General features: G+C 40.1%; 1 protein-coding gene across 8 annotated transcripts; it reads right to left on the reverse strand.

Moving 5' to 3' along the window:
* Positions 1–1,999: 1,999 nt before the first annotated feature.
* Positions 2,000–17,477, reverse strand: LOC311423120 (cell surface glycoprotein CD200 receptor 2-like). 8 transcript variants are annotated; one of them, XM_084496758.1, is made up of 10 exons: positions 17,442–17,477; positions 16,929–17,351; positions 12,590–12,686; positions 10,910–11,017; positions 9,721–9,817; positions 8,055–8,360; positions 6,157–6,405; positions 5,112–5,213; positions 4,153–4,199; positions 2,000–2,851 (listed from the first exon to the last, which is right to left on the reverse strand). In XM_084496758.1, exons 5-10 carry the CDS (start codon positions 9,785–9,787, stop codon positions 2,735–2,737), a joined length of 888 nt encoding a protein of 295 aa, XP_084352884.1. In that variant the 5' UTR covers positions 9,788–9,817; positions 10,910–11,017; positions 12,590–12,686; positions 16,929–17,351; positions 17,442–17,477; the 3' UTR covers positions 2,000–2,734. The 8 variants fall into 8 exon arrangements, with proteins under 8 accessions (XP_084352884.1, XP_084352880.1, XP_084352882.1 ...); XM_084496754.1 differs by having other exon boundaries at positions 9,721–9,865; positions 10,910–11,304; positions 12,276–12,686; XM_084496756.1 differs by lacking the exons at positions 16,929–17,351; positions 17,442–17,477 and adding exons at positions 11,141–11,304; positions 12,787–13,076 and having other exon boundaries at positions 12,276–12,686.
* Positions 17,478–18,335: the final 858 nt, after the last annotated feature.

An 18,335-nucleotide genomic window follows, 5' to 3' on the forward strand; every position in this document is an offset into this window, starting at 1 on the left:
TGGCTCATCCCATCTTCCTCCTTTCAAAGATGATGCTCTTAGAAGCGCTGACAGGTCCACTAAAACAGTTATCACCCATTGACAACTTGTACAGTTGTACATAGGATGTAGTAGTATGCATTCCTGTGAATTTCATACAGCTACAAAGAAATGAATTCTGTATCCATAATTGCCTACTGCTTGTACCACAACTTCAATGCATACAAAAGACGAGCAGAAAATTAAGTGAGATTGGTCAATTATTATGCTCTGACTAGAAGACCCATTCATGTCCGTCTTTCTTACAATCACCCCCACTGGCCACATTATTCTCTTTGCCCTAATAAGTTTTATTAATCTTACACAGCAAGCTTGAAAAGCATGAGGGCCAATTTTATTGCAGAAGGAAGATACAACAATTAGGCAGCTGAGACCTTTTAATGCCTGCCACATGTGGCTTTGGATGAGCTGTGGGCTGGTAACAAGCTTTTTGTTGGCAGGGAACAGGTGACAATTGCAGCCTGACCAGGCCACCATGCTGTAAGTTAATTTTCTGAGAGGCTGCAGCTGAAGTGGTTATTGGGCCATCCCAGAAATAAGAAGTCAAACCATCATCAGTGTTGTTGTTTAGAGCTGTGGAACTGCCAAGAGAACCCATTTCTCTGCATCCCTGTGGCACGATGGAACCTATCTCGTTGCCAGAGCACTGTGTGTTAACATATCCAGAACAAAGTCTCCTCAGAATTTCTCATCAGTGGAAATGTTGACATGTTGCAGGTGACTGGACCAATTCCACTAAATATAATTTAAAAGGGAAAATAAAATCAGAAACATGGAAACCATGCTTCTCTGCCATGGGTAACTATTACAATGGAGATTCTCCAGAGGTCTTCCCCAACACAATCACCTCCCCTAAGTTTTATTTCCTATGTCTACTTTATCTCTCACTGTTCAACATTTCACGTGGTGCAAAAAAAAATAATGAGAAGTTCTTGCTTTGCACCCTTAAAATCACAACACCTGTGCACCATGATTATCAAAACCAGATTGCTCCATAGCTTAACTCTCCTCAGTTTGACAACTATATCGTCCTGATTTCTGGCTGCAATGGTCCAGCTTCTGAATAAGACAGACTCAAATTGCAGCAGCTGTAGAAACCCTGGTTTAGACCCAGCTAGGCTGTTCCCTAAGAAACATGAGATCTTTTCCCTATTTCAGAGGCTTTCAGACACAACTAACTCCTCGACAGCACCCTAGCTGTGATAGGTCCAGGCTGACAGGAAGAACAAAAAAGGATGCAGGATTGTGCTCATTGTGCACTGCCAACTACAGACCAGCAGAACTGGAAAACCACTCCCTTACACTCAGCCATGAATTTCACTCAAGCTACTGAACGCTTTTCCTAAGTAGAATAATTGAAAACCTGTTTTCACTAATTTCAAGCTAGCTGTCACATATTTCTCCCAGAGGCTGTATACATGGAAAGGTACTTCTCCTTCCCAGCAGATGATATGAAGAAGCTATACACAGCTCTGAAACAGTAACCCACCACTGACATTTAGCACTGCAAGAATGGCTACGCTGAGTTACACAACACGGGTGAACAGACTACCTTCTGTAGGCACTTGTCATAAGCCAGGGAGTTGCTCATCATGCTCTTCTGATGCAACTGAAAGGAAACCTGGAGCAGCGTCAATAGGTGCTCATCCTTGTCTATTTAGAGCTGATAAAGTGAAATGCAATTGAAAGGCACTGAGGGATCTTCATGCCTACTTCATACTTAGTGCTATATTAGTGCCTGGAAAAGGTTTCACAAGCCTGGCTTATGAAAACTGAAATTATCAAGTAATCTGTGGTTTTCTTCAGCTTGGGGACAGGGAAATAAGTGGTTTGATTAGATGTTGGTGTTTTTTTAAACATGAACACCATCTGCATTTTTCACAACTTAACACTGCTCTTCTCTTTAAAACCAGGGTGTGATCTGCTCAGTAAAGAGTTACCCAAATAGCCCCACAAATCATTTGAGATAAATATTTGCATATTTATATTTTTACTTTTAAATTAATCTTAGAAAATTGCTCATTGCTATTTCTCATTTTCATATCAAGTACAAATTCAGATTTGTTTTTTTTTTTTCTGCCATTATCAATGCAAATAGAAAGTTTAATTGAAAAAGAAATACATTAAAGGAAAAAAAAAAAAAAAGAAATAATAGATACTTATCTGTAACATGTAACTATCTATCTAGAAAAAAAGTTTTATTTCTGCTGGATAGGTCTTCTTGGTCTTTTCAGAGTCCCTTGTGTCGCTTTCTGTTTTCCAGCATTGAATTGCAATGAGAATCCAGTCACTAAAATGGACTGGACACAGAAGTGCTACATTTTCACCAGCAGTCTTTTACTTGGTCACAAAATTACATCAATTGTTGATTTGAGGGAAAATAGCACATGCTTCAGAGTCCATTTTCCAAAAAAAAAAAAAAATCAAATCTGTTTTTCCAACTCAGTCTTTAGAAGTTGCAAATATTTCGAGAGTTGTTCTGATATTTACAGTAAGAGAGGAATCATCAGCATATTGCTCCCTTGACTGTCTTCAGATCAGGAAAGACAAAGGCTTTTCTTGGACAGCGTTGAGTATGTGAGTACTCTGCTAGCCTGCTGTGCATGAGATCTGAGATTTGTTAGTTCAAGGACAAGTTCAAGTAACTGTACCGTTAGTAGCTGAGCTGGTATTAGACCACTTAATGCTTACATCGTTAATAGTCCATAAATTTATTTTCTGCTCCATAATTCTGATAGATAGTCTCTTCTAAGACATGAGGGTTGACTTCAGGTGTGTTTTTATGTGATGGTGTGGACCTGAAGTTCTCAGTCTGCAATATAAAGGAAAACATGTACCATTATATAATGTACATGTATATACATGCAGAATTTTGTAGAGCCATCATATCTACAGAGGCCAAACAAACAAGCAAGCCCAGAAGAAAACTAGCAGGCAGCAGTAGTTTTGCAAAGAAACCTTGAAGCAAAGGAGTAGGGTGCATAGGGTGAAACCTGAACCATCAGAGAGAAACAAGTACATTCACAAAGTCTAAACGAGACAACCTTCTGAACCTCTTTTTCTTAATGAGATTGGAAACAATTTTTGAAAAGTCAGTATTTTCAGCAAAATAGAATACAACAAACAATGCTAACTTCTCTGAGAAAACAAAAAAAAACAAACAACAACAACAAAAAATAAAAAGGTCAGGCCACAGGCATTCCAATGTAGGCACCTAAAATTACTGGAAGCTTTTGACTTTGATCTAAGCAGCTCCCACTCCCGTCAGTCAAATTCTGCTGAATGCCATTGAAGAGCATATCAGGAAATTAATCATTCTGGCTTCAGAGCACTGTTTGACTAGTTTGCAACAAATAAGGCACACGGCCATTAATTCCACCATGAGCAGAAAACAAAATATGAAATAATTGCTCTTTCAGTGCATTAAATGAGGCAGAAGCCCTGAGGAAAGAGAAGCATATTATCATGCTGTTAAATATGTATCAGGACACCCTGGAATTAGAGAGGAAATAAAAGTTGCAGTGGCAAATTTAAGTGTTGTTTCCTAGCTCCTGAGTGTCTGAATTGCAACTTAAAATATAAAAGTTTCATAGCTGTTTGTGTTGCTAAAATAGCTAATACAGCATAAGGAACTGCACCCTTTTCCCTCCATGTAAATGCCTGCCTGTTTTCATCACATCTTTAATCATGCAAATTTCTGTCATCGAGGGCAATACACATTCTTAAGGAAAAGATCAGAGTTAAGATTACTCTGTGAAGCCAGCTGTGAACACAGTAACATTGGGAAGATCTAAAATTCAGTTTAAACCTTGGTATTGCAAATTTAATTTATGGTATTCTTAGGCAGGAAATGCACTACTCCATTCTCCATGTAGTGCTTATGCAATTACTCAGATATTCTGAGTAATGAAGTTAGGGCCATCCAAATAATAAATACCCTTCCAGACACACAGTTCCTCATTCCCCTTCTCCAAGCACAAACAGAGATAAACAGAAGTTTTTTCAGAGCAGACACGTTACAATGAAATTAAATGTTTTAGTGAATAAAACAACAAACAAAAACAAATAAAGAAACACGAAAGTGCACACACACAAAAATGAAAGCCCACTTACTGCAACCGGTACTGGTGGCTCACATGCCAATTTACGTAAGCAGAAAGCTGGAAGTAGGAAATCAAAATGGTTTGATGGGACACGGTGAAAAGTTGTTATGTGCTGCCCTCAATGCCTGAAGGACTATCTTTGAAATAGTTGCTCTCATTGGTTAAGTTCTCACCTTTTATTCCCTGCTCCTGAATACATTATTGTTTTATTTTCCCCTTCACTGAAAGTTTTGGTCTCCCTGGGAGACATGATTGAACTGACTCAGGTGTACTTTTCTGAGGGGACATGATAGGCTAAGGACCTCTCTTCCTTCCATTTTAAGCCTTCACTCAGGCTTCTACTCCATCCATACCCCATCACAGCCATTTTACTTAACTCCAAGAGTGGGAGGGCATTGAGTCAAGTGAGCTGACTCAATGCCCAGTATGAGCTGACTCAATGCCCATGAAATCTACACGGCCTGAAAAAGTATGATTGTACCAGAGGGAAGCATGTACATTTGACCTATTCTTACATTTGCTTAAGGGAAAACTTGTGACTGCAGATACAAACAGGATATAGAATGATTGTTTGCAACTAGTTGTTAGACTGGCGTCTAGACAAGTTTGTGAACACTTCTTTTTATATACTGAATTTTTATGTTGGTAAATGCAGACTGATCATTCTAAATTCTAAAAACTCAAGACCCACCCTCCTCTCTGCAATTATCCCTTTCTTCCTGGATAACTCTGCTGTAAATATAATACATTACTAGCATAACAACAATGGCTCTTCTGAAAATCCAAGTTTGTTTTAAAGTTCTGTCTCCTCTTTTGTTAGGACTTTTCCAAAGGGTCAATGCATCCCATGTGGACATTTTCCTCATCCTTTCCTCCCAACCCACTCTCAACAATAATGCACATGTCCTAGTACCTGCAAGTAGTCAGACACGGAATTGTAAAACATTTCAGACTCATCAAATGACTTACCTCTGCACGTGAAAATTAAGCATAAAAGCACACCAACACCACTGATAGCAGCAACACTTGCAGGCAGTGCCACCAGGGGATAGTGAAGCCTGGAGGAAGAGTCTGAGAAAAGAAAGTTAGTTACAGAGCTAGATGTCAGTATCCACTGACTATATGATGTTGGTACATACCTTAACCAGAAAGGAGACCTAATGCTCTACCCCCACAGCACCAATAAGCTGTGAGAGATAGATGAGATGTCTAGACACCAACCAGGAATAGGAACTACTTCACACATCCAGTTGTGTGTAGACAAACATACTTCCATTTTCAACCCATGTGTCTGCATGGCCCCCCTTTGTTGAAACGGTATTAGTACTGCATCAATAGAACTAACTAGACGGCCCTGCAGAATGCTGTATTTAATGGCTGGTCTATCTTGATTTCTGTCCTTCATGCATCTGCTGAGATATTTTGGTGATATGAACACTTATTTTATTAATTAACATTTAATTAACGTTAATTATTTATTAAGAACAATTAATTTGTTCTTACAAATTTTACAGTCAGAAACTTATATCAGATTTAACACAGACAGCTGAGAAGCTAAATTTTACCCTTTACTACCTTTGGGCCTGGGAAAGATTGATTAAGAGTCACACACAGACAGTCTCCAAGGAAGTTTTCCAGTGGGGATCTGGACAAAATTCAGCTCTGGGGGTTAAAAGTTTCACATAAAAAATTAGTGAACTGCATCACAGTTCCTGTGGAGAGCAAATTTTCTATCATTACTGATTAAAAAGGGTCACTGAAACAGAAAGAGGAACTTTTGTAAAATAAATAGTGATACAAGTAAGCTCACAATGGAAGCTTCCCCATATCATGCCATCAACTGGTTTCAGTTGATTAAATTATTAATTTCTCTATCAATATGTAAGAGAACTTTGGCTTTTCACCCCACTAACCAATCTGCCAAACCCTGGGATTCAGCTAGAACAGCTTCATAGAAAAACACAAAGAATCACACGAGCATGATGACAAGCAATTACAGAATGATGTTTTTTACCTGACAGATCTAGGGAGAGATTCTGGTTCATAGCTGGATGGGTAACCAGGCAGGTGACAGTGGTGTGCATGCTGTTGACCCAGCCAATGTAGCTGACTCTGGTCACTGTTCCATTGCCATGTTTGAATTCTTCCTCAGAGCTGTTATTACTTGCAGGAATCCAGGAGATTTTGGCAGCTGGCTTTCCAGCAGCAGCTTGGCAGACAGCCACTCTGCTCTTGTCAGAGGTCAGAGTCACTGTAGGAGGGACTACAGAAGAAAAAAGACCACAGTTGTTAATTCTAGTTCAGGGTAAAGTTTCCAACTGAGAAACAGAATAGGTGGTATTTTTTTAGTTTACATGGCCAATCCAAGACATTTTAAAATAATTTGGAATATTAGCACCAATCATCTTCAGGGGAAAAAAAATACATCAAAGTCCAAGGTAAATAAATATCTCTAAAATATGCTAGCTGCATTAAAAAGTATTGTTCCCTCATATTTTCCAGAAGATGACTATAGATGTTACAGGAGAAGATGGGATGATGGACAGAGCTGGATTAAATGTAGATTTATAAGTATAGCAGTGTACATACTGGGGAAAGAAAAGAGAAAAAAAAAAGCTTACTGAAGCTATACCTAAAACATTACATACAAGCTAAAAGATTACATAGAACTACATAGAACTATAGAACAGCTTGGAAGGGACCTTAAAGACCACCTAGCTCCAGTCCTCTGCCATGGGCAGGGACACCTCCCACTAGATCAGGTTGCCCAAAGCCCAATCCAACCTGACCTTGAACACCTTCCAGAGCTTCTCTGGGCAGCCTGTGCCAGTGCTTCACCACCCTCAGAGTAAAGAATTTCTGCCTTATATCTAATCAAAGGTAGAATCTAGAATTAGATATATAGGCTAGAATATAGGTAGAATCAAGAATTTGACAGTCTGGAAAGAAAGGAGGAATTGGACAAGAACTATTCTGCCTAAAGCCCAACAATTCATATTCTATATTTGACAAAACAAGCAAAGGCTTGGACAATGTCTAAGGCATTATTAAAAAGGCAAGACGCTGCAAGGAAGAAAAAACTTCAAGAGACAAAAACTATCAGTAGCAATTATTGATTTACGAATAAATTTTCCATAAACGTTCTGAGCATAACTAAAAATTGACTAATATAATCAGAATACAAAATTGTCTCACAGTAAAATGTTTCTTGAAATTTAAGGAAACCTAGAGAAAATGTACCAATCTGAGAAAGATTATCTGATATATTAGTTATGTTTCCTAACACACTTTTGTTCCCGCCTAGGTTGAAAATAGCCTAGTTTCATTTTTATTTTAGTGATGCAGCCTTACAGACAATTTTCAGTGTTTCTGTAAGAGTGAAATATTTCCAGATAATGTCTTGAAACTCTCTCTTCTTTCCTACTTGGCTCTTACCCACACAAAATACACATCATGTGCATTGTGAATTTTGGTTCAGCACCCTTCTGCTCAGCTTAAAGCAGGAATATTTATTTAATATCTTGTACTTACATTAACTTAAGCAAGAATGTATACTCCTGGTTATGGGAACATTCATACAACATTCAAATCCTGTGTTATGCCCAAAGAACTACCTCAGAAACTACCCAGAGCATTGCATTTGGTACATCTTTGCCTGTTCATGAGTCAGAAGGGGAAAAAAAAAATAATAAAAAAAAAATATATATATATATATCCCTAAAACAGCCCAGTCCTATTCTGTAACTCTGCATGCCTCCTTCCCCTCTCCAAACAGCCAGTCCAACTGAATTAAGTTTCTACTTTGTTTTCAATCTCAGCATACATTCAAAATGAATTTGGTCTTTTAACACCAAGTCAAGCCATTTTTATCTCCATCCAACAGCTACAAAAAAAACACTAGGTGTGTCTTACCTATCACAGACAGGAAAGAGGAAAAATGAAAATTCCCCATATCAGTGGCAATTTCACAGGTGTAATTTCCCTCATCACTGAGGTTCACGGGGTAAATACGAAGAGCAGGGTCCCTGTCAGGTGAATATTTCCACATCATCCTCTCACTGCAGTTTAACTTTGTCTCGTTGCGATCATTTCTATAGGCCAAAGAGCAGGAAGTGTTGGATTTTATCTCCCATGTCACCATTACCAAACACAGTTTGGAGGTGGAAGCACAAGTCAACACAGCCTCATGGCCAGCCTCCACATTCACAATGTTATAAGCTACATAAGAAAACAAAAACAATGAGACAGAGAGAGAGAAAAAAATGGAAAAAAGTCAAAAGTTAAAAATGATGTTACAGCCTTCATTAAAGCATAGGCACGGCTCTTGGCTTCACCACACTTTAAAATTTCTATTTTCTTACTGTAGTGGCAGCCTTGGGTACATATTGCTCTGTGCAGGCACATATAAGTCATATGCAGTTTCCTGGTCCTCCTTCCCACTGTCACTGACTTTGAAGTCTGGAAATGCAGTGGAAAAGGTGTCTTTCCTCTGTGGATACTGTGCAGTTACATGATATTGTGCTGGGTCTGTCTGGGGTGGAGTCACCTTTCCCTGCAGCAGCCCACACAGTGCTGAGCTCTGCACTCATAGCTGGAACAGCACTGATATCACTCCAGTGTTGTGTCTATTGCTGCATAGTGCTGGTACAGCATAAGGACTCCCTCCAAGCCCCCAGGAGCCAGCAGGCTGGGGGTGGGCAAGTGATGGGGAGGGGACATTGCCAGGTCAGCTGACCTAACCCAACCAAAGGGATATTCCATAATACCTGATATCACACTCAGCAATAAAAAATTGGGCTCCTGTGGGGGTGGGAGCTGCCCTCCCGAAAATCGCTATGGTGGTTTTTTTTTGTTACTATTATTATCTTTTTTCTCCCCTCCACCCTTTTCCCTTTAATTAAATCAATCTCATCTCAAACCTTCTCCCCCTTCCTCTTTGAGGAGGGGGGAGTGAGAGAGCGGTTGTGGTGGAGCTCGGCCGCCCACCAAGTAAAACCACCACAGATATATGCTGATGAGCTACAAGTCCTTCATCTTTTTTTGGTCAGCAGTTTCCTATTGCTTTAATATGGGCTTTGAAAACCCATTGGGGAGGCCAAGATTCACCCTTAAGGGAAAGAAAAGTTTAGTTGTTTTTTGTGGTTTTTGTTTGTTTGTTTTGTCTTAGAAAAGTATACTGTTATTGAGTTAGCTGCCTTAGTTAAAATCCAAGTAAAACCTGGGAGATGACTACACCTGTAACAATGGTAAAACACTCGGCGCAGTAGTTCTTGGCTCATATGTAACATGGAGCATATATAAACACTTTTTCTGCCAGAAACCATAGATCTCCTGATGATCCCAGCTGAACAGAAGATGCATCTTCAGATGGTTTGTGTTTTGGATCCCTATTAGGTATATTATCCTGTGCCACTCTGGGAAGCACAGGATTATTTTTCCAGCTGAGATGACATCACTCCTCATGCTCACATTAAAAAATAAGCAAATTCCTCTGGGGAACTGTGAAGTGTCAGCATATGTGCACGTTGGTAATACAGAGTACCACACAGTGGCTGTTGCTTGGACCTTTCTCACTTACCTGACCCTTCAACCAGGCTGAAAATCAAGAAAAGGAGTGCAGCCAGAACTGACCACGTCTGAGACATCTTTAGCAAAATGAATCAACACTGCAGAAACTGAAGGCAAAGGAAATGATATGTAGTCACAAATTGTCACGCAAATACCTTCAAAGAGAACAAAAAGTAAAACCTTTTTTTCCTTTGAAAACAGATGTTCTAAAAAAGACCCCATGTCAAGTATTATTCTTATGCTGGAGGGAGAAAGTAAAAAGGGCTTCAAAAACAAACAAACAAGACTACTATTTACAAGCAAATTAAATAAAGAGGGGGATAAAAAATAATAAAATAATAAAATAATAAAATAAAAATAAAAAACAGCATCTCTGACACCCTTTTCCAGTCATCTCTAGCTGCTCACTATTCATGGCAAGTCCAACTAGCTAGCACAAGGATAACTACAAATCTCCTACTGCTGCTTTGTAGACTTGCCTGCAGAAGATGAAAAAAAAAAAAAAAACAAAACCTTTTGCCATAGAAAACATGCATGTATTACAACTCCTTTTGAAAAATCAAGGTAACAGCATGTATAGGAAAGTTCAGGATCTAGACACAACTATTTGAAGGAAATAACCTAAAGAAATGTTTCATAACCCTTGCCCTGCTTTTAATTTCTCAAAGGGTCACTCCATTTCTTCAGTAAAACTAAAAAGGCAACTGTCTTCTACTGTCTTCTTGCAAGAGAACAAAAATATGAGTTTGTTTCCTGCTTTAGAATTTAGAAGAATTTAGTAACTTACATTGTTCCCTACAGCTGTTGCTTGAACATGAATTTGGCAAGGAACATTACTGATACTTTACGACAGTTGGGTAACATACATAAATGAATCAATTTTTTTTTATGGCAAACTTGTATAGCACTGTAATGAAAAATATACATATGTATTCCCACAGTCAAACTCCCACCTTCTTCTGCTCAGGTCCCAAGACCTGCATCTGACTGTGGATGAGCACCCAGCTGCAGCTCCCACCGGCTATGTTACAGCAAAGGGCTTTACAACCAATGCACTGCTGTGCCCTCCACCGCTGTGCAATAAAGCAGAGGTCCCAGCGTGTGTCTGTTTTCATGACACTACAGAAGCACACCTTGCATGGTGTTTTCTGATGTTACTGTCCAATCTGCCAATGAAGTTCTCATTTTCTAGCACTCACCTCTGGATTCCCTCAAATGCTCTTTTTGGTCATCCTTTTGTTATTCTCTCCCTTCTGCCGTCATTTGTCTCTCTTCAATGCTCCTCTTTCTGACTTAGTCACCCACACCTACAGATGATTGGAAAATGATGTTGCCATTCTATGGCAGCTATGGCAAGTACTAATATGTTGTTTACATTCCCAAGTCAAAAGCCAATACATGCCAAACTAGCAAGTATCTTTCTGTCATACTTGATCCCAAAATGTCGTGTGTTGCTACAGGACACATGCAGCCTATTATAATCATGCACTCTTCACACCCATATGCAAATGCATTTAGTGGTACTTGCTGAGAGGAGGAGGAGGAAAGGCAGACAGGGTTCTGTGCAAAAAGAAACCTCAGCTGGTATCGATTTCTGTAAAATAACAGGATGCAATGATGCTACATTAGAAGATACATCCTTAATGTAAAATATAACAAGTGAGGACACTTGGTGCACAGAAAAACAAAACAAAACAACAACAACAAAAGGAACAAGCCAAAACAAAAAGAACAATGCCAGACTTGTGGCATGGAAAAACAAATGTAGCAACATTTGTGATCTGAGTGCAAGAGGCAACAGTACTTATACACAATGCAATATGTATACACAACAGCTTGATAGGTTTTCTGCACAGTTCTAACAGTTATGTATCTAGATAGAAAGTTTTCATTGCAACCCAAAAATAGTGCTCATACAACCGCATTGGTCAATATTCTACTACTAACATGCAACTGACAATGCAACTCTTATACCACCAAAATCCCAAATTACATTCTCTATTCAATTAATATCCTTGCCATAAGTTACATTTTTTGTTTTGTGTAATTCACTACTATTGTAAGAGTTGTTTGGTTGGTTGTTGCTGGTTTTTGCAATTTAAATAAATGATGCATGCAAAAGCTGCTGTCGATGAAAAAGCTTAATTTTTTTCTTAACAGAAAAATAAACAACATTATTTTTGGCCAAAAATATGCACAGAAAAATTGACCCAAATTGCAAATAGTTTTCCAGTCTTTTTTAAAAAGAAAATAAATAATAATAATAATAAAAGCCCTCCACAACGCTTATCAGTAAATTCAATATTCACCAATTTTGATGAACCTATAAATATTCATACACAGCATATTGTGATATTGGAATTTGTCCCAGGAAACTATCTTTTTTTAAATGCATACAAATCATATATATATATATGGGGTGTATTTGCACAAAACTACAGATATTAGTGATTAAGAAGGGGGCCTTACAGAAAGAACAGACAATATTACTCTGTTTAAATATTCATGTATGAAAAACAGAATTTAGATTGCAATTTTTAAGGTTCACAATCCTTGAATACTTACGCCTCTAAGCAAGAAGTAAATCTCAGAGTAAAACCCAAAAAAGAAGAAACCAAGCACAGCTGAATCAAATTCATTTAGAAGTAGCAAATGAATATATGCAGATTGTCTTGTGTTATTTCCTTTGATGGAATTAAAATGCCTCAATAACTACATTAAAATAAATTAAAATTTTAACTCAGCCTCGATTGCAGTGTCTGGCATGAGCCCATGCAATGCGTGCGTCACTCTTTCACTATCCTCTGTGCTCCAGCTGGGGAACGGCACTGCTCATGCTTGGTTTCCTTGCTGTGAATGCTGAGGCTGGGGGAAGTTACCCAGTCATCAGCCTGGAGAAGAGTCCTTCAGCTACAGCAGCATGGGAGGTGAACAGCAGCCGTGACAGTGTGTTCTGGTCTTCTGATACTCTTAGTCCTGGGGAAGAGAAGGGAGATGTTAGCACACACATTTGGTCCAACTGGGATGCTACTCCCAGTGTCCAGTTCCTGCAGACCAAGGAACTGCACTGATGTACCTGGAGTTCCCCTCCCACTCCGCCCTCACGAGGGGCTCAGAAGCAAAGACATGAGAAGGATCTCAGCTCAGGACTTGTCTTCACCAGATAGTCCCTCTTTTCAGCTGTACAGTTCACTAATTTCTTTTTGTTGACGTTTCTGAGACTTCAACATGCAGCTGATTTGTCTCACAGACAGACATAGCTTCTTGCCCCACTGAAACAGCTCAGTGAAAATAAACCATCTGATTGTACATCCCCCCTGAGGAGGATGTGACACAGTTAAAACTAGGAAAATAAACTGCTTTCAGACACAAAGAACAAACCACAGCCTTAAGTTACCTAATATTACACATCAAAAGCAAACTACAAGCCCTGAGCTATGTGAAACAACTTACAGTGAATAAATAAAAGCCAAGTCCAACATAATGAAAATGTATTTAACACAAACTGAAGACAAAAAAAAAAAAAGTACAGATCATAAAGAACCAGTTATCCGTGCATCAGTCATCATCACTAACATTTTTAAATGTCACGTAGCCACTGCCATCATTAACAGCAACATATAACTCTGCTTTGCAGTGGAAACACATTGTGCAGTACAGCAAAGACTCTCAAAAGCCCATTCTGTACAACAGCTGCTGTCTCTGGTTAGAGGAGGACAGGAAGGGACAGGAAGAAGAGGAACCAGTGCACACTGCTCTGCCAGCTCTCCCACCTCTTACACAAGTATAAGCTATCAGTAAAGAATATCCAAAGCAAGGATACATATTTAAAGTCCAAAACCACACTTCTGATGCATCCAGAGCCTTCATGCAGCCTTCAGCCATTATGATGCATGCAGATTTACACCTCACCAGCAAGTCCCCTCTTCTCAGAGCCATGCTCCTCTATAACCAGGCAGGTGTGATTTCTGCAGGTGTGAGCTCCTACATCTTACGTGGGGCTGGCTGTCATCTTGGGAGGCCAGGAGACCTTATACTGAGCACTTGCCAGCCACACCACAATGACTCAGAAGGCTGCAGTCAGCGAACAGAGTCTGGAGTGAGAGGTGGTGGGACATCCGTAGGCCACCTTCTACCTCTACCTGCCCTTTTGGGCCTGAGCAACTCTCTAACTCAGGATACCTGCAGGTAAAATAAATGCAATAAATATCAGAGCAGTTCAAATAGCAGCCTCAGGTGCTCTCCCATTCCTCCTCAAAGTTTTAACACCATCCACAAGACATCATTTTTAACAGTTACCTGAGGAAACAACACAGTGCTAATGTCTGCGTCTCTGCATTTCCTGTGCATCTTAGCTCTGGGCTATTTTTGAGCAGCCTATTCACTGCTTATGACAAATTTTGCAGCAGGTCTGAGAGTGGTCTGCAGTCCCCACTCAGGGGATAGATTCTGCTTAACTGGTGTCCTCAGTTGCTCCCAAGCAATGATCCACCCTTTAATCCCTCAGCTGGAAATAAAGTTACATGCATGAAGTTTACAGGCAAACTTTGAATGTCCTGGAAGGAAGACAAATTATGCCAAAAGAAGCAGCAAGTAGATATTCCCAGAGATGTTTATTCTTAGAAACTGAGATGCATTTTGGGGATGGGGAAGGTTGCATGCTTGCTCTGTCCTGAGTTATCCTCCTTAACCATTTGCTGCTGGACACTGCAAGTGGGACTTTGGTGAGGGGACTTTGGTTTGACTTTACAGCCTTCTGGTATTTTTATTCTCCAAAAGATAGTCCGGCCCTGGAAATGCATCCATGAAGGCCTCTACTAGCATGGCAGAAGATTAACACCATTAGAGACTGTAGAAGCTGCAGTTTCTTCTCAGGCTCCGTGTTCAGCTCATACTTTCTGGCATAAGTGCAAGCCACAGATGGTTCATAGCTACGAAATTCAACCCATCCAGTTCATAAGCCAGTTTCATTCAGTTCCAACTAGGAAAAATAAAAAGAAAAAAGAAAAAAGAAAAAAAAAAAAAAAAAACAACTTTCTCTATGAACTGGGAAACAGAGGGTAAGAGGGTAGATGGATTCCTGAAAGGTTGAGAACTAGCCTAATAGAAGGAGCTGTCAAAACAGTTATGAAGTATTTGTACTGAACTGCAAAATTAGAATTTTCTGATTTTTTTTACCTGGAGGTAAATATGTTTGAAAAATCCTTCACAGTGGGGTACACATCTGTGGTGTCTATATGCTGTTTGTCAAGATATTAATGTTTGGAATAATACTAATATTAATATTACAATAAAGTGTGTGGGGTTTTTCCCTAGCAGGGAGGAAAACAAGCAAAACAGCAGATGTGTATATTGGCTCTTTGTTTGTATTCTTTTTTATCTTTAGTAGCTGTAATTCAACAAAGCACATAGGAATCATGTCTCCTTTCAAAAATATTTACCTTCTTAACACCAGCTCACCTAGAAAATAGCTAAGTCCCATGAAGTTACTATACAAGCTAAATTGTGCACGGCATATCCATAGCTGCCTTGCAGCCAACCTATTCAAAAAGCACTGTAACCCAATGTTGGTAATAGAGAGTAGGACCACAGGATATATAGGAGTTGGAATAGCCTCTGGTAGGCCCCTTCTGTTCCTTTCAGGAAGGGAGAGTTGTTTGCTCTGGAAAACAAACAAACAAACACAAAGCAAACAAACAAAAGCCACAAAACAAAACAAAACAAAACAAACAAACAAACAAACAAACAAAAAAAACTGTTCCAAGTACATAACAGCTTGATTTTCCCAGGTACAAACCATCTGTGGTTCTCACCAATGTCAGCAAACATGGGGGGGAGGGAGGGAACACTGCTGATAATGACGCCTTTAAAACCTGACACTTCCAAGGTAAAATGTCCGGAAGCAAATCTATTGCTTTTTACAGAAACCAAGAAAAAGGTATTTTATTATTACTTTTTTTTTTTTTTTTTTTTTTTTTTTAACTGCAGCTAATCTCTGCCTAATTGTACAGCCACTAGACCAGCATGGCCATGCTCAGCAGCTTCTGCTGCTGGCCCTACAAAATCTACTTCCCAGCTGTGGATCATTAACCCGTTCATCATGGACTTCTCTCTTGATCCCAATACTCCAGCAACAAAATATATTTACAGCAGAGATGCCCATGACTTTAGCTACTTCATTTAATGCTTCTTATGGACTTACTTCACCTTGTTACCTGTTTCCCATGAACAATCTGAGAACCAACAACCCACAAGTACAATGACTATCTTCAGAACTGTGGATAATCTAAGAAATAGGCTCCAAAATATTCAACAATGAACAGAGACCATTTATTGGTAGACACTTAGCTCCCAAAACTCTTCACTTAAGAGTTGTCCAGGGAGTCTGAGATATGTACCAAAAGTTTCCCTCCCATGTTACAGCCTGATGTATTGGCCTTCCACTCCACAGCCAAATGTGACCCTATGCATCACACATCCTGAAATGCTTGTAAAGATGCTGCAAACCTCAAATAATACCCACTTTAGAAAGAACGGAAATAGTGGCAGATCTGATATGTAGCAGAAATGAAACCTAGGTGGTCCTTCTGCACCCATTAGTCAGTCTTAGGTGTAGTCTAATTGACTGTGGTTTAGGCAGTGCCAAGCAGGGGCAGAGCCACAAAGGACTACTCTCTACCTCAGCTAGTCATTGTTCCTTCACCCCAGGGAAGCCAATATTGTCCCAAAGCTTCAGCTTCCTCCTTCCATGGATAGCTGTAAATATCCTGTAAGTAGTCCCTGAAACCACCCCAAAACCCAGTTGGGAATCAGCTACTCCAGCCACGAGGAGCTGTGTACTTGGCCCTCCTTAGACTTGTCATATATAAATCGATTTTTGCACGCTTTAATTTTCAGGAAATGAGAACTTGCTGCCCCTTCTGCTTATATAGAGCATCTGAATCAGTTCTGACATACATGAAATCATGTAGCAAAGGAGAAGGTTCAGTAGGCTTCTTTCAGGGGATTCCATTTCTGTGGTTTTTAAATGGAATGGAACAAATAAGTGGTAAAATAAAGCATACTAGCATCAAGGTGACATTTATCACTGACTATAATCTCCTGGTGCCATTGAATAAACCATAGTGGGTGTTTCTGCTTTTACCTATTTCTTCCCTTACTATACTATACAAGCTTCTCCACTGTCATAAACTCCCCTTCTTACAGAGTAGCTAATACCTATAGCTCTGCGCCTCTTCATGGTTCAGAAGAATCCTCCCCAGTGTTTTCCAGTCAGACTTCACAGACCAGCTCTTTTCCATGCATCTGGTTAGCAGCACTTCTGGCAAAGCTATGCTCAGTGCGAGGGAGTGCAGTGCATCCTACAGGGTGTCCTCATTCAGGTTTGTGCTGCCTGAACTGCCTCCTCCTTTCACAACACAGTGGTCTGCAGGGTGGAAAAAGTGACAAGAAGTCAGGTCATTTCTCACAAACGTTGATGCTATCGCTGACTGTGGTAAAAGTTCTTTGTTTTCTCATTTCCCCATGGTGGCTTATCACACAGCCCAGAGGAGAAGCTCCTCTCAATGGAGCAATGCATGCTCCATGCTGCGAGAACATGCACATCAGGTCTTTAGGATCCTTGTTCAACATCCTAAGGTGCTGTGTGGAAAGATGAGACAAGGCACTATGAAACAAGGGGGGGGGGGGGGAGGGGAGAGGGAAGTAAGAGGTACAAGAAAAAAAAAATACAGTGGCCAGGAAGCATCAGAAGCAGCCTCAGGAAGTATCACACTGGTCTACCACAAGGCTTTGGCTGTGTACATTTATGCTGCAGCCCACAGTCTTCTTCCCACCCCCTGCCCACAGGCCTACATCGTCAAGGCCCTGAGTCAAGCTCTCCATCCCCATTCCACTTGCTGCAAAGGTAAATAGCCCTGTAGCTTTTAAACCACTGTGGTGAAGTGGGGTTACAGCACAGTCGCAGGATAACCACAAGGTGAGTAACAGGCACATCCACACTGCTGGGACTTGTTAAGAGGGTGCAGTGTAAGTAACAAGAAGAGTCACATCTCACAGACGTGCCGGGAGGCCAGGGTTGGTACCAAAATGAAGGTGAGAGAGCAAAATGGTGCTGGCAGTGCTGCCTCACCAGTTTTCCTTGCCTCTTTTCCTCCTAAACTCCCTGCTTGGAAAGCCAAGAGACACATACCTCACAGCCCTCCTACTCAGCAGGAGAAGGTCCCTGCACTATTTGCTTAGTCTCCATCACTAGAAATCTGGGTTGCACATTGTTTCTACATGGTTTGTTGTCAGAGCTAGTTTACGACTCCTGTAATGATAAATAGCCTCTAGCTAAAGGAATTAAAAAATGCATCCAAAGGGATTTACTGGGTGCACCTTTGAACTACACAGGCTTCCAGCAAGTCATTTTGAACAGGATGATTTTCCTGAATGAGAAAATAAGTCATGTAAAAAGAAGGTAACTTGTAGACACCCAGTACAGTTTACATGGAAGTCCTTGCAACTCAACAATGAAGGAAAAAAATCTCAAAGTCCAGGTGTGATACCCTGGAATTCAGCACTTCTGCTCAGCCAGACCTACATACTTATTTTGTAAAACAAGTATGGCTGCGGCATGTGTGG

Source organism: Aythya ferina (assembly GCF_964211825.1).
Source record: "Aythya ferina genome assembly, chromosome: 1".
In the NCBI taxonomy this organism is placed as follows: Eukaryota; Metazoa; Chordata; class Aves; order Anseriformes; family Anatidae; genus Aythya; species Aythya ferina.

Coding starts and splice junctions, on each gene's coding strand:
- LOC311423120 (XM_084496758.1), bottom strand. CDS start 9,787: ATGTCTCAGACGTGGTCAGTTCTGGCTGCACTCCTTTTCTTGATTTTC. Junction 6,406..8,054: donor CTCTTTCCTGTCTGTGATAG/GTAAGACACACC, acceptor TTTCTTCTGTAG/TCCCTCCTACAGTGACTCTG. Junction 5,214..6,156: donor TCTCTCCCTAGATCTGTCAG/GTAAAAAACATC, acceptor TTCTTTTCTCAG/ACTCTTCCTCCAGGCTTCAC.